Raw genomic sequence first — 13,658 nt, forward strand, 5'->3', positions numbered from 1 at the left:
AAAAAAAAAAAAAAAAAAAAAAAGTGATTATCTCTTTCTCTTTGCTTTTTCTGCTTCTTAGTTCTGGAGAATCTTGGCTTCTGGGAGGAAGTCAGAGGGATTATCTCGGCATCAGAGTTGATAACAGGATTTCCCAGTGCCTTCAAGGTGCCAGGCCTGCCCCAGTACCTCCAGAGCCTCACCAGATTAGCCATTGCTGCAGTGTGGGCCACAGCAGCCGAGAGTGGAAAGCGGGCGAGGGACGTCCCCATCTCTTTCTCTCGGCTGTTAGAATCTACCTTCCCTGAAGTGCGCTCATTGACACTGGAAGCTCTCTTGGAAAAGTTCTTGTCGACAGCCTCTGGACTCGGAGAGAAGGAACTGCCACCCTTGCTGTGCAACATGGGAGAGAAATTCTTATTATTGGCCATGAAGGAGAATCACCCAGAATGCTTCTACAAGGTAAGGCCTCCGATGTACTGACTGCCCCTTTCTACTCCCCACATTCTTTTATGAGCCACTGGAATGGTGGGGTCATGGAGGCAAGATTGGGTTTGTGCTCTCTGGGGCAATAGGAAGTAGATTCAGCATCCAGTGGATAAAGATTCTCTTTGTATCATGGTTTGCACGGCGTCATACCTAGGGCACCAAGAAAAGCTTTTGATGATAGGGGTATTGATGGCAGAGATTAACCAAAGACAGAGCAAACCACTTTGGGATGTTTAGGAAACAGATCATTAAAAATTCACTGTAGAGAGTGTCAGAGGTAGTCTTTGCTGACATGGCAATTTCAGGGCAGATGGCCACCTGGAAAGCATAATCCAGGAAAGGGCAGGGGCCTAGGACTCAGGGCATCTGGCTCCTGTCCCATCACTAGAGGTCCTCTGGTTAGTCATTCACCCTGCCTCAGTCTCCCAAAGGTATTATGGGGGAAATAAGTCAGTGAGGGCCTTTTGAAAGATAGACCCGTTGTTGATAAAACTATTATTTAACATCTGGAGACTTTTCCCTGAGTATTTATTTCTCTTTTTTTTTCATGGATTTGACTTAACAGATACTGAAAATTCTCCACTGCATGAACCCTAGTGAGTGGCTTCCCCAGACGGAGCACTGTGTCCATCTGACCCCAAAGGAGTTCTTGATCTGGACGATGGATATTGCTTCCAATGAAAGGTTTGCCCCCAGTGCCTCACGTGTAGCCTGGTAGGGTGTCTGGTCTCGTCAGTCATTGTGTAATGAACTTGCTCACAATCCTTGCCTCAGGTCTCAGGTCCTGTATTTTCTTCTAAGCCTCAGCCTAAGAGTTCTAAACTCAAGCAATAGAGTGATATCAGTGATTCACATTAATAACCAAAGGTAATTGCTTCCAGAGGCATTTTTGTAACCGGGAGGTGGAGATTTCCAGTGTTCACATCTGCATAGGTTACAGACTGTCTGCAAAAACCAGTGTATGGGCCAGGTGCAGTGGCTCATGCCTGTAATCCCAGCACTTTGGGAGGCCGAGGCAGGTGGATCATGAGATCAGGAGTTTGAGACTAGCCTGACCAACATGGTGAAACCTAGTCTCTACTAAAAATACAAAAATTAGCCAGGCGTGGTGGTGCTCGCCTGTAATCCCAGCTACTCAGGAGGCTGAGACAGGAGAATCGCTTGAACTATGAGGCGGAGGTTGCAGTGAGCCAATATTGCACCACTGCACTCCAGCCTGGGCGACAGAGCAAGACTCTGTCTCAAAAAAAAAAACAAAAAAAAAAACAAAACACACACACACCAATGTATGAAATATGTCTGATTGTAATTTTGTGTGATTTTTTTGTTTGTTTATTTTTCTAGATCTGAAATACAGAGTGTAGCTCTGAGACTTGCCTCTAAAATCATTTCCCACCATATGCAGACATGTGTGGAGGTAAGGCTGGTTCTGTTCTTGTTCTGGGACTTGGGTTTTTGTGTTCTCATTTACTCGGAAGGTGTCAGTAGAAGTAAACTGTCTCAGCAGGCAGAACCCCTGTGACATGTGTACGTAACATCTACAAAAATATTGTTCATGCTGCTTTTTCACTTCAAGTATAACTCGGGAAGACGTCTTTGAACACCACCTTTCTTTTCTCTTGTTTTAGGCTTTTTTTTTTTTTTTTTTTTTTTTTTTTATTAAGTTCTGCTCTTTTCGCCTAGGCTGGAGTGCAGTGGCATGATCTTGGCCTAGTGCAATCTCTGCCTCCCAGGTTCAAGCAATCCTCCTGCCTCAGCCTCCCGAGTAGCTGGGATTACAGGTGCCTGCCACCACACCTGGCTAATTTTTTGTATTTTTAGTAGAGACAGATTTCACCATGTTGGCCAGGCTAGTCTCGAACTGCTGACCTAAGGTGATCCACCCGCCTTGGCCTCCCAAAGTGCTGGGATTACAGACATGAGCCACTGTGCCTGGCCTGTTTTAGGCTTTTTTTTTTTTTATTAAGAGTCCCTAGGGGTAACAGGACCTTCCCCTTAAAACACTTATCCTCAAATCCCTTGTTTTTTTCCCTATTTCTGTAACTAGACTCTTTATTTAAAGAGGAATAAACATGTCACTTCCAAAAATATTTGCAACCTAATGAACTAAAAATGAAAATACATCACTAAGGCTTAAATATTCCCGCAGAACATGGCCCAGCTGGCTCCGGATGGAGGCCCAGATGCACCCCACCTGTTTTACATGTCCTTTGTTAGTGAAGTAGAACAAAAGAAAAACAACCTTCCTGGGAAGATGTCTTAAGACAAATACATGCTACTTAATTACATACAAGAAAGATAGCACCATCGTAGAATCACAAGTAGAAGGCAGCCCATACCACAGGAAAATCACCTGAAGATCTGGATTCCACACAGCCACACTGATGGTGATGGCATAACACTGTGAATCCAGAGCCCTTACAATAAACCTAGCACTGATGTATAGGTACTGAAATATAAAGATGAGCAGAGACTAGAGATACAGTCTAATGAAAGAAAGAGAACATTAGATAATTACATTCTATGCTCTAGCAGGAAGATGTGCCAGGGCCGTGGGAACCCAGTGGAGGGAGTAAGAGTTAGGAGGCTGAAGAAGACTTCATAGAGGAGATTGTGAAGTTCAGAGAGCATGAGGCTGGGCGGAGATAAAACCGAGGGTAGAAATTAACAAACAGGCCCAATTTCCTTGGATCTGTCATTCAAAGGCAGGACAAGGAGCCAAACCTAGGAAGTCACTAGGAGATACAAAAAGCCCAAAAAAAAAGTCAGGTGGGGTGGAGAGAGTACAGGAACGGAGATGATTTGCTAAAAAACTATAGCCCAGAGGGCAAAGAAAAGCACCGGCCGGTCATGGTGGCTCATGCCTGTAATCCCAACCCTTTGGCAGGCTGAGGTGGGTGGATCACTCTGAGGTCAGGAGTTCAAGACTAGCCTGACCAGCAGTGAAACTCCATCTCTACCAAGAAATACAAAAATTAGCCGTGCATGGTAGCGGGTGCCTGTAATCCCAGCTACTCCAGAGGCTGAGGCAGGAGAATCACTTGAATCTGGGAGGCGGAGGTTGTAGTGATCCAAGAGATCACACTACTGCACTCCAGCCTGAGCGACAGAATGAGACCCTGTCTCAAAAAAAAAAAAAAAAACACCAGGGCCAAGCACAGTGGCTCATGTCTATAATCCCAGCACCTTGGGAGGCCAAGGTGGGCAGATCACCCTGAGGTCAGAAGTTCGAGACCAGCCTAGCCAACATGACGAAACCCCATCTCTACTAAAAATTACAAAAATTAGCCAGACATGGTGGTGCGTGCTTATAATCCTAGCTAACTCAGGAGGCTGAGGCAGGAGAGTCTCTTAAACCCAGGAGGTGGAGGTTAGAGTGGGCCAAGATCGTGCCACTGCACTCCAGCCTGGGCAACAGAGCAAGACTCCGTCTCAAAAACAAACAAACAAAAAAAACCCACCAAGTTTTAAGACAGAAGTCACCAGGCAGCCTAACAAGACTGCCAAGGCATTATTCTTATCCAAAGCTGTTTCTAACCAGTTATTATATGTTCTTAAAGTCACTCCTCCCCTCCCCTGTCTACCCCTCCCCTCTCCTCCTCTCCCCTCCGCTCCTCTCCCCTGCCTTCCCTCCTTCGTCTTGCTCTCTCTCCCAGGCTACAGTGCAGTGGCATGATCTCAGCTCACTGCTACCTCTGCCTCCCGGGTTCAAGCGATTCCGCTACCTCAGCTTTCTGAGTAGCAGGGATTAAAGGCATGAGCCACCATGTCCAGCTAATTTTTGTATATTCGTAGGGACATGGTTTCATCGTATTGGCCAGGCTGGTCTTGAACTCCTGACCTCAAGTAATCTAACTGCCTCGGCCTCAAAAGTGCTGGGATTACAGCCATGAGCCACTGTGCCCAGCCTGTGATGCTGCTTTAAATGTTGTAACAGAAACTCATACTGTGGCTTAAATCAGATAGAAGCTGTCCAAAGCAAATGTAGCTTGACAGTGTTGAGCCACCAGGTTCTCATACTTTGCTGTTCTGCTGTCCTAAACACATAGCTTCTATCTTAGGTCCCCAGCTTCCACCATCTTATCCTTGTTTAGCTAGCAGGAAGGGGAAACCCAGGAAATAAAGATCATGGCCATTTCCTAAGGCATGACTTGAAAGTGCACAGATACTACTACTTCTAGTGTCATCCCAGTCTTCATAACGTAATCACATGTTACTCCCAAATGTCAGAGACTGGGACATGTAGTCTCTAGCTGGGTGCCCTTGGGCCCAGCCAAAAATCTGGGGTTCTGTTGCTACAGGAGGAGTATCTGGTTATTGGTGACAACAAGTTATTATTTGCTGGATGGTTTTCCCCACAAGTTTGGTCTTTACCAGAGCTATCAAGTATGCCAGTGTTCTCATAACCTGATTTGCATCCAAAAAGACTAAAGGAAGGCTGGGTGCAGTGGCTCACACCTGTAATCCCAACACTTTGGGAGGCCAAGGCGGGCAGATCACTTGAGGCCAGGAGTTCAAGACCAGCCTGACTAACGTAGTGAAACCCTGTCTCTACTAAATATATAAAAACTAGCTAGGTGTGGTGGCACACACCTGTACTCCCAGCTACTCAGGAGGCTGAGGCAGATCGCTTGAACCCAGGAGGCAGAGGTTGCAGTGAGCCAAGTATCGCAACACTCCAGCCTGGGCAACAGAGCAAGACCTTGTCTCAAAAAAAGAAAGAAAGAAAGAAAAAGACTAAAGGAACTTGCTGTCTAGTTTTTGTGACTCCCTAGTACCAAAAGACAAGTCAGATTTTCTTCCTTGGGCATATTTCTCTCTAGTTGGAATAGAAAAGCTTTCTTCTCACGGAGCTAAGAGCGAATCTGCAGCCCCAGTTTGATGTAGGTCAGCCCTTGGTTGTCTCTTCTGAACTACTGATAGGTCCATTCTGTGTTTTAGAACAGGGAATCGATATCTGCTGAGCTGAAACAGTGGGTTCAGCTGGTCATCTTGTCCTGTGAAGACCATCTCCCTACAGAGTCTAGGCTGGCCGCTGTTGAAGTCCTCGCCAGCACTGCACCACTTTTCCTCACCAACCCCCGTCCTATTCTTGGTAAGTGTGCTGAGAGGAGAGTCTGTTGTACCAAACTCACTTAAAATATGAATAGATATTCTCACCTAAAAAGAAGGGAAGGTGAAAGGTGGCGGCTTGCACCCTGCCTTTATGTCTTTCATATATATTCCTGCCATCTTAGTTCATGTTCTAATCATTTTCATGAACACACTCTGTTTTTTGTGAGATGGAGTTTTTCTCTTGTCACCCAGGCTGGAATGCAGTGGCACGATCTTGGCTCACTGCAACCTCCACCTCCTGGATTCAAGCAGTTCTCCTGCCTCAGCCTCCCGAGTAGCTGGAACTACCGGCAGCCGTCACCATGCCCAGCGAATTTTTCTATTTTTAGTAGAGGTGGGTTTTCACCATATTGGCCAGGCTGGTATCAAACTCCTGAATAACTTCAGGTGATCCACCCACCTCAGCCTCCCAAAGTCCTGGGATTACAGGTGTGAGCCACTGTGCCCGACCCACTAACATACTCTTAACCAGCCTCTTGTTTTTCAGTCTTACCCTCTAAACTTTTCTCCACAAAGAGCCTCTTTCTGAAATGCAAGTCTGATAATTTCAGGCCACTATTTAAAACCTTTCAGTATAAAGCCTAAACACCCTTTAGCACAACTCATAAGGCCCTTTCTGTTCTGTCCCTGGTCCCCGCTCCTGCCTTATCATCTACCACTCCCTGACACAGGCCCTATGTGTCATCAGTAGGGAACAGTTCTCTAAACTAAACAAACCACACTGCTTGACTGACTTCTATTTGTCAAGACTCATTCTGTCTCCTCTTCTGGGAGGCCTGTTGGAATAATCTAGGTGAGAAATGAATGGACAAGTGTGAATCTGTGGCAGCAAGGAAGAGAGAATGGGCTCAAAAGAAATTTAGGAAGTAGAATCAATAGGAGTTGGTGGTGTTGAGGTTGATATAAAAGGAAAATTCAAGAATGATTTCTAGGCATCTGGCTAAAGTGACTGGATAACCTGCTAGTTGCTTTCAATGATTTTGGTTTTAAGTTAAAGGTATCTGTATTAGTCTGTTCTCGCACTGCTATAAAGAACTACCTGTGACTGGTTAATTTACGAAAAAAAGAGGTTTAACTGACTCACAGTTCCGTAATCTTAACAGGAAGCATGGCTGGGAGGCCCTAGGAAACTTACATTCATGGCAGAAGGCAAAAGGAAAGCAGATACCTTCTTCACATGATGGCAGGAGAGAGAGAGAGAGAGTGAGTGTGTGAGAGAGAGCAGGAGAAAGTGCCACACACTTTAAAACCATTAGACCTCATGAGAACTCGCTGTCATGAGAACAGCAAGGGGGAAATCTGCCTATGTGATCCAGTCACCTCCTACCAGGCCCCTCCTCCAATTCAACATGAGATTTGGACAGAAACACAAATCCAGACCATATAATTTCATCCCAGGCCCCTCCAGAATCTCATGTCCTTCTCGCATTGCAAAATACAATTATCCCTTCTTAACAGTCCCCCAGTCTCGACTTATTTCAGCATCAACTCAAAAGTCCACAGTCCAAAGTCTCATCTGAGACAAGGTATGTCCCTTCCACCCATGAGCCTATAAAATCAAAAACAAGTTAGCTACTTTCAAGATACAATGGGGGTACAAGTATTGGGTAAATGCCATCATTCCATGAGCCTGTAAAATTAAAAACAAGTTAACTACTTGCAAGATACAGTGGGAGTACAGGTGTTGGGTAAATGCCCTCATTCCAAATGGGAGAGATTGGCCAAAACAAAGGTGCTACAGGACCCATGCAAGTTCAGAACCCAGCAGGGCAGTCACTAAATCTTAAAGCTTTAAAATAATCTCCCTTGACTCCATGTCTCTCATCCAGGGCATGCTGATGCAAAGGGTGGGCTCCCAAGGCCTTGTGCAGCTCTGCCTCTGTGGCTCTATAGGATACAGCCCCTGTGGCTGCTTTCACAGGCTGGTGTTGAGTGCCTGTGGCTTTTCCAGGCACACAGTGCAAACTGAAGGTGGATCTACCATTCTGGAGTCTGGAGAACCGTGGCCCTCTTCTCACAGCTCCACGAGGTAGTGCCCCAGTGGGGACTCTGTGTGGGGGCTCTAACCCCACATTTCCCATCTCTACTGACCAAATAGAGGTTCTCCATTAGGGCTCCGCTCCTGCAGCAGACTTCTGCCTGGTTATCCAGATATTTTGATATATCCCTCTGAAGTTTAGGTGGAAGTTTCCAAACCTCAGCTCTTGCCTTTTGCACACCCACAGACCCAACACCACATGGAACACGAAGGCTTGGGGCATGCACCCTCTGAAGCAATGACCCGAGCTGTACCTTGGCCCCTTTTAGCCACAGCTGGAGCTGGAGCAGCTGGGACACAGGATGCCATGTCCCAAGTTTGCACAAAGCCACCAGGCTCTGGGCCTGGCCTAAGAAATCATTATTTTCCTCCTAGGCCCCTGGGCCTGTGATGGGAGGGGTTGCTGTGAAGGTCTCTGAAATGCCCTGGAGACATTTTCCCCATCCCCTTGGCTATTAACATTTGGCTTTTTTTTTTTTTTTTTGAGATAGAGTCTCGCTCTGTCACCCAGGCTAGAGTGTGATCTCGGCTTACTGCAGTCTCTGCCTCCAAGGTTCAAGCGATTGTCTCACTCAGCCTCCTCAGTAGCTGGGATTACAGGCGTGCACCACTACACCTGGCTGAGTTTTGTATTTTTAGTGGAGACAGGGTTTCACCATGTTGGTCAGGCTCTTCTCGAATTCCTTACCTCATGATCCACCTGCATCAGCCTCCCAAAGTGCTGGGATTACAGGTGTGAGCCACCGCATCTGGCCTTTTTAAAATTTTATTTATTTATTTATTTATTTATTTTTTGAGGTGAAGTCTTGCTCTGTTGCCAAGCTGAAGTGAAGTGACTCAATCTTGGCTCACTACAACCTCCACCACCCGGGTTCAAGCAGTTCCCCTGCCTCAGCCTCCTGAGTAGCTGGGACTACAGGCATGTGCCACTATGCCCAGCTAATTTTTTTTTTTTTAGTAGAGATGGGGTTTCACCATGTTGGCCAGGATGGTCTTGATCTCCTGACTTTGTAATCTGCCTGCCTCGGCCCCCCCAAATTGCTGGGATTACAGGCATGAGCCACAGCACCCAGCCATTTTTTTTTGGATGGAGTTTTACTCTTGTTGCCCACGCTGGAGTGCAATGGCACAGTCTTGGCTCACTGCAACCTCTGTCCCCCAGGTTTGAGCGATTCTCCTGCCTCCCAAGTAGCTGAGATTATAGGTGCCCACTACCACACCTGGCTAATTTTTGTATTTTTAAGAGATGGGGTTTCACCATGTTGGCTAGGCTGGTCTTGAACTCCTGACCTCAAGTAATTCACCCATTTTGGCCTCCCAAAGTGCTGAAATTATAGGCATGAGCCACTGCGCCCAGCTTCGGGCTCCTCTTTATTTATGCAAATTTCTACAGCAGGCTTGAATTTCTTCCAAGAAAATGGGTTTTTCTTTTGTAACACATGGCCAGGCTGCAAATTTTTCAAACTTTTATGCTCTGCTTCCCTGTTAAATGTAAGTTCTAGTTTCAGATAATCTCTTTGTTCATGCATATCATTGTACACTTTTAGAAACAGCCAGGTCACATCTTGAATACTTTGCTGCTTATAAACTTCTTCTGCCAGATATCCTCAATCATCTCTCTCAAGTTCAGCATTCCACAGATCTCTAGGGCAGGGGCAAAATACCGCCAGTCTCTTTGCTAAAGCATAGCAAGAGTGACCTTTGCTTCAGTTCCCAATAAGCTCCTCATCTCCATCTAAGAGAACCTCAGCCTGGACTTCATTGCCTATCACTATCAGCATTTTGGTCAAAAGCATTCAACAAGTCTCTAGGAAGTTCTAAACTTTTCCACATCTTCCTGTCTTTTTCTGAGCCCTTTAAACTGTTCCAACCTCTGCCCCTTACCCAGTTCCAAAGTCACTTCCACATTTTCAGGTGGAAATGTCTTTATAGCAGTGCTCCACTTCCAGTTCCAATTTTCCATAGTAGTCCATTCTCACACTCCCATATAGAACTACCTGAGACTGGATAATTCATGAAGAAAAGAGGTTTAATTGGCTCACAGTTCCATAGGCACAACAGGAAGCATGGCTGGGAGACCTCAGGAAACTTAGAATCATGGCAGAAGGCAAAGGAGAAGCAAGGCACATCTTCCCATGGTGGAGCAGGAGAGTCAGAGAGCAGAGAGAAGTGCCACACACTTTTAAACCATCAGATCTTATGAGAACTCACTCACTATCATGAGAACAGCAAGGGAGAAATCTGCCTTCATGATTCATTCACCTCCCACCATCCACTCCTCCAATTCGAACTGAAATTTGGGCGGGGACACAAATCCAAACCATACCAGTATCTTAGGGATGTAATGGTGGAAATATTTTGAAATTAAATGGATGTACAGATCTTAGCTGGTTTCCAGGATGTTCTACACCTCCATGTCTCTCCTCACTGCTACCCTGTGTGTCAAGAGTAATAGGAACGGGCAGCATGTCAATGATATGTAAGAATACCAAGATTGAGAAAATCCTAAGGAATTGAAAAGCATAGTTCTTTTTAAAAATTTTTAAATTGTGTTAACTTGTGTTTTGCTTTGTTTTTAAGCATAGGGTTTAATAAAAGGAAAACCCAGGTTCTAAAGCTATGCTTCAACCCCAGCCTTGCCCTCTCCTGCCATGTTGAATCCCATATTCACATGGTATGATTCTTTTCTCACCTATTAGCAGAATTCTGTTTTTGTGTACCTCTTCCATACTCGGCCCTCAAGAATCAGACATGGTCACTGCCTCCAAGGAGCATTCAATATAGTTGTGGAGAAAGGATTTAGTCTAAAGGAAAGAACTGTTTTTAGATAGTGAGATGTAAAATTCAAATTTTAAATGTTGTAGTTCAGACCAATAAAGTGTCTCGTGTCCCTATATTTCTCTGGGAGACATCGTTTTCTTCAATACTGTTTTAACTTTTTTCTTCTTAGTGACTTCCAGACATTTTTCTTAAAGCCAGAAGGATATTGAGAAGGGGCTGTGTGATTGCAATTTAATCATTAGACTCAAAGGAATAAGAGCAAAAGATGACAAACTTTAGTCAAGTCTCTCCAGTAAGGTTAATACCATTTTGCAGAACATTTTCTAGGTGACTTTACCTACTTGAACTCTAGCTCATAACAGGTAAAATGTGTATGGAATAACCTGGAATTCCTATGTGAAATTGGGTCCTGTGCCTACAAGAACACGAAAAATAGATGCAGCAATTCATGCCTATAATCCTAGCACTTTGGGAGGACAAAGCAGGAGCATTGTTTGAGCCCAGGAGTTCAAGACCAGCTTGGGTAACATAGCAAGATCTCATCTCTACAAAAAAAAGAAAAAAGAAATTAGCTAGATGTAATGGCACAGACCTGTAGTTCCAGCTCCTTGGGAGGCTGAGGCAGGAGAATTGCTTGAGCCCAGGAGGTCAAGCCTGCAGTGAGCCATTGCACCCCTGCACTCCAGCCTTGGCAGCTTGGTGAGACCTCATCTCAATAAAAAAAGGTACTGAGTAGGTAGAAGCAAAAGACGTAAAAAGTGCATGAGAGGCCGGGCGTAGTGGCTCACGCCTGTAATCCCAGCACTTTGGGAAGCCGAGGCGGGTGGATCACCTGAGGTTGGGAGTTTGACACTAGCCTGACCAACATGGAGAAACCCTGTCTCTACTAACAATACAAAATTAGCTGGGCATGGTGGGACATGCTTGTAATCCCAGCTACTCCAGAGGCTGAGGCAGGAGAATCACTTGAACCCAGGAGGCGGAGGTTGTGGTGAGCAGAGATTGTGCCATTGCCTGGGCAACAAGGGTGAAATNAAAAAAAAAAAAAAAAAAAAAAAAAAAGTACATGAGAAAAGTCAAGGGCACAGCAAAGTCATTTAAGGAAAAAGAAAAATTGAAATGAACTAAAGAGGGAAGGATATAAATGACCATATTAAAAGAGGAAAATATTAAAAAAGAAAGGTATTAAACCCTACAGAACAACTAGAAAGGATGGAGACTGAAAGGCTGAGTAAAATTTAAAGCCAGCTCTTTAAGGAAAAGAAGAGAACGAAACCCCAAATGAAGCCACTGTTCTTATTGGTATGACTAAAGCATCAGTGACTCTGAAACCAGGTTCTCCATGTACAGATGAGGGAGAAGATAGACAAAGGAAAGTTCTTAGGGCAGTGTGGTTTCCCCATTGAAAGGATGGGGATGCTGCATGGTGGTCTTCCATAGCCCTCTACTGACGACCCTCCACAGGCCAGGCCCACCCCGCCTGGACCAGAGATACCCCTTCTGGGAGGCCATGCTCACCTCTGACTTTCATCATGAAGTCTGTGTCAGTTACAGCAGGCCACTCTCATCTTTCCTGTTGTGAGTCACAGCCACGTAGTTTTGTTCTTGATAACTCATTGTTTTGTGTTTTTGACTTTATATTCCTTTTGGTTGCTCAGGAGAAGATATTATCTTTTCTTGTTGATTGTCCACAGCAGCACCTAGCACAGGCTGAATAAACAGATCAGTGTCCAGTAGTAATGGCAGTCAGACAGTGGACCCCTGACATACATGGACCCAAGCTGCTGCGTTTGTCGTGGATGATTCTGGGATTTGTTTTTGTTTTTGAAATGGAGTCTCGCTCTGTCACCAGGCTGGAGTGCAGTGGTGCAATCTCGGCTCACTGCAGCCTCTGCCCCCGGTTCAAGTGATTCTCCTGCCTCAGCCTCCTGAGTAGCTGGGACTGAAGGGGCACACCACCATGCCCGACTAATTTTTGTATTTTTAGTAGAGATGGGGTTTCACTATGTTGGCCAGGATTGTCTTGATCTCTTGGCCTCGTCATCTACCCACCTCAGCCTCCCAAAGTGCTGGGATTACAGGCGTGAGCCACTGCGCCCAGCCTCTCTTTTTTTATTCTTTCCACCAAAGCATAATCTTGATTGATGCTTCACTTTGAGGATTTATAGGCTCAGACACTTGAATCAGCACTGGGCTAGTTTCTACAAAGCAGTCTCATGCATAAAGTTTTCTTCTAGAGAATTGGGACTCACCTAGGAGAGCAGGGCACAGGGTCTTTCTCAGCTGGGTAGCACCTTCTGGAGGCCTTGCCTAGAGCTGGTTGCCTCCAGAAAGCCTACCTCCTCACTCCCAAAAAAAACATTTCAAATCTGCCCCTTAGGATCCTCTCTTTGCCAATGTTTGTCTAACATTCTCTCTTCTTATACCCAGAAAAAAAGGAATAGCTGTACCTCATTCAGTGCTCCTCTCTTCCACCAGGGATTTGAAGCAGTATTTGCACCTGCCTGTTAATTGCATTCTACGTAATTCAGATTCCTTTTGGTCTTCTTAGAGTTGCAGGATACACTTGCTCTCTGGAAGTGTGTCCTTACCCTTCTGCAGAGTGAGGAGCAAGCTGTTAGAGACGCAGCCACGGAAATTGTGACAACTGCCATGTCGCAAGAAAATACCTGCCAGTCAACAGGTACCTTGTTCTTATCCTTTCGCATTGCCTTATTGCTGTGGGACAGGGGTTGGCACGCTTTTCCGTAATGAGCCAGATAGTGTTTTAGACATTCTTGGTCATTTGGTCTCTGTCTCAACTCTGCCATTTTAGTGGGAAAGCCACAAACAATAGGTAAACAAATGGGCATGACTGTGTTCCAGTAAAATTTTCCTTAAAAAAAAAAGAAAGGCAGCTTTCCAGATTGGATATGCTAGCCATAGTTTGCTGACCCCTACTCTAGAACATGCTAAAGAAAAAATATTTTTAAAGGTAGAAATTTAATAAACTGTTAGATCTTTTGCTAGTTACATTGCCATCCGTTTTAAATAAGGCCATCTCTGTTATCTCTGTGGTTCCGTAACTCAAGAATCACAAAACCATCATTTTGTTCCTGTGTGAGATTTCATATGTGACAGAAAGTGACTGATAATTATGTGTAAGTTAAGTCTCTCTACTTTGTGCCCTGGCTGCTCATTTGACAATGACATGAACCCAGGAGGCAGGAGGGGAGTGGAAGAAAGAGCAGTCTAGATGGGTAGTTCTGAGGTCAGA

General features: G+C 45.2%; 1 protein-coding gene across 3 annotated transcripts in view; it reads left to right on the forward strand.

Annotated features, from left to right (window-relative positions):
- Nucleotides 1-13,658, forward strand: part of THADA (THADA armadillo repeat containing) — a 365,800-nt gene that overhangs the window by 302,690 nt on the left and 49,452 nt on the right. For 2 of the 3 annotated variants that reach the window (XM_017544859.2, XM_017544860.2), the window contains exons 33-37: nucleotides 62-441; nucleotides 1,034-1,152; nucleotides 1,813-1,885; nucleotides 5,410-5,563; nucleotides 12,954-13,085. In XM_017544859.2, the coding sequence (XP_017400348.1) occupies nucleotides 62-441; nucleotides 1,034-1,152; nucleotides 1,813-1,885; nucleotides 5,410-5,563; nucleotides 12,954-13,085 (858 nt within the window). The remainder of the gene's footprint in view (nucleotides 1-61; nucleotides 442-1,033; nucleotides 1,153-1,812; nucleotides 1,886-5,409; nucleotides 5,564-12,953; nucleotides 13,086-13,658) is intronic. The other variant, XM_017544862.2, reaches the window with a different exon arrangement.

The sequence above is a fragment of the Cebus imitator genome, unplaced genomic scaffold (assembly GCF_001604975.1).
Source record: "Cebus imitator isolate Cc_AM_T3 unplaced genomic scaffold, Cebus_imitator-1.0 Scaffold172, whole genome shotgun sequence".
Lineage (NCBI taxonomy): Eukaryota > Metazoa > Chordata > Mammalia > Primates > Cebidae > Cebus > Cebus imitator.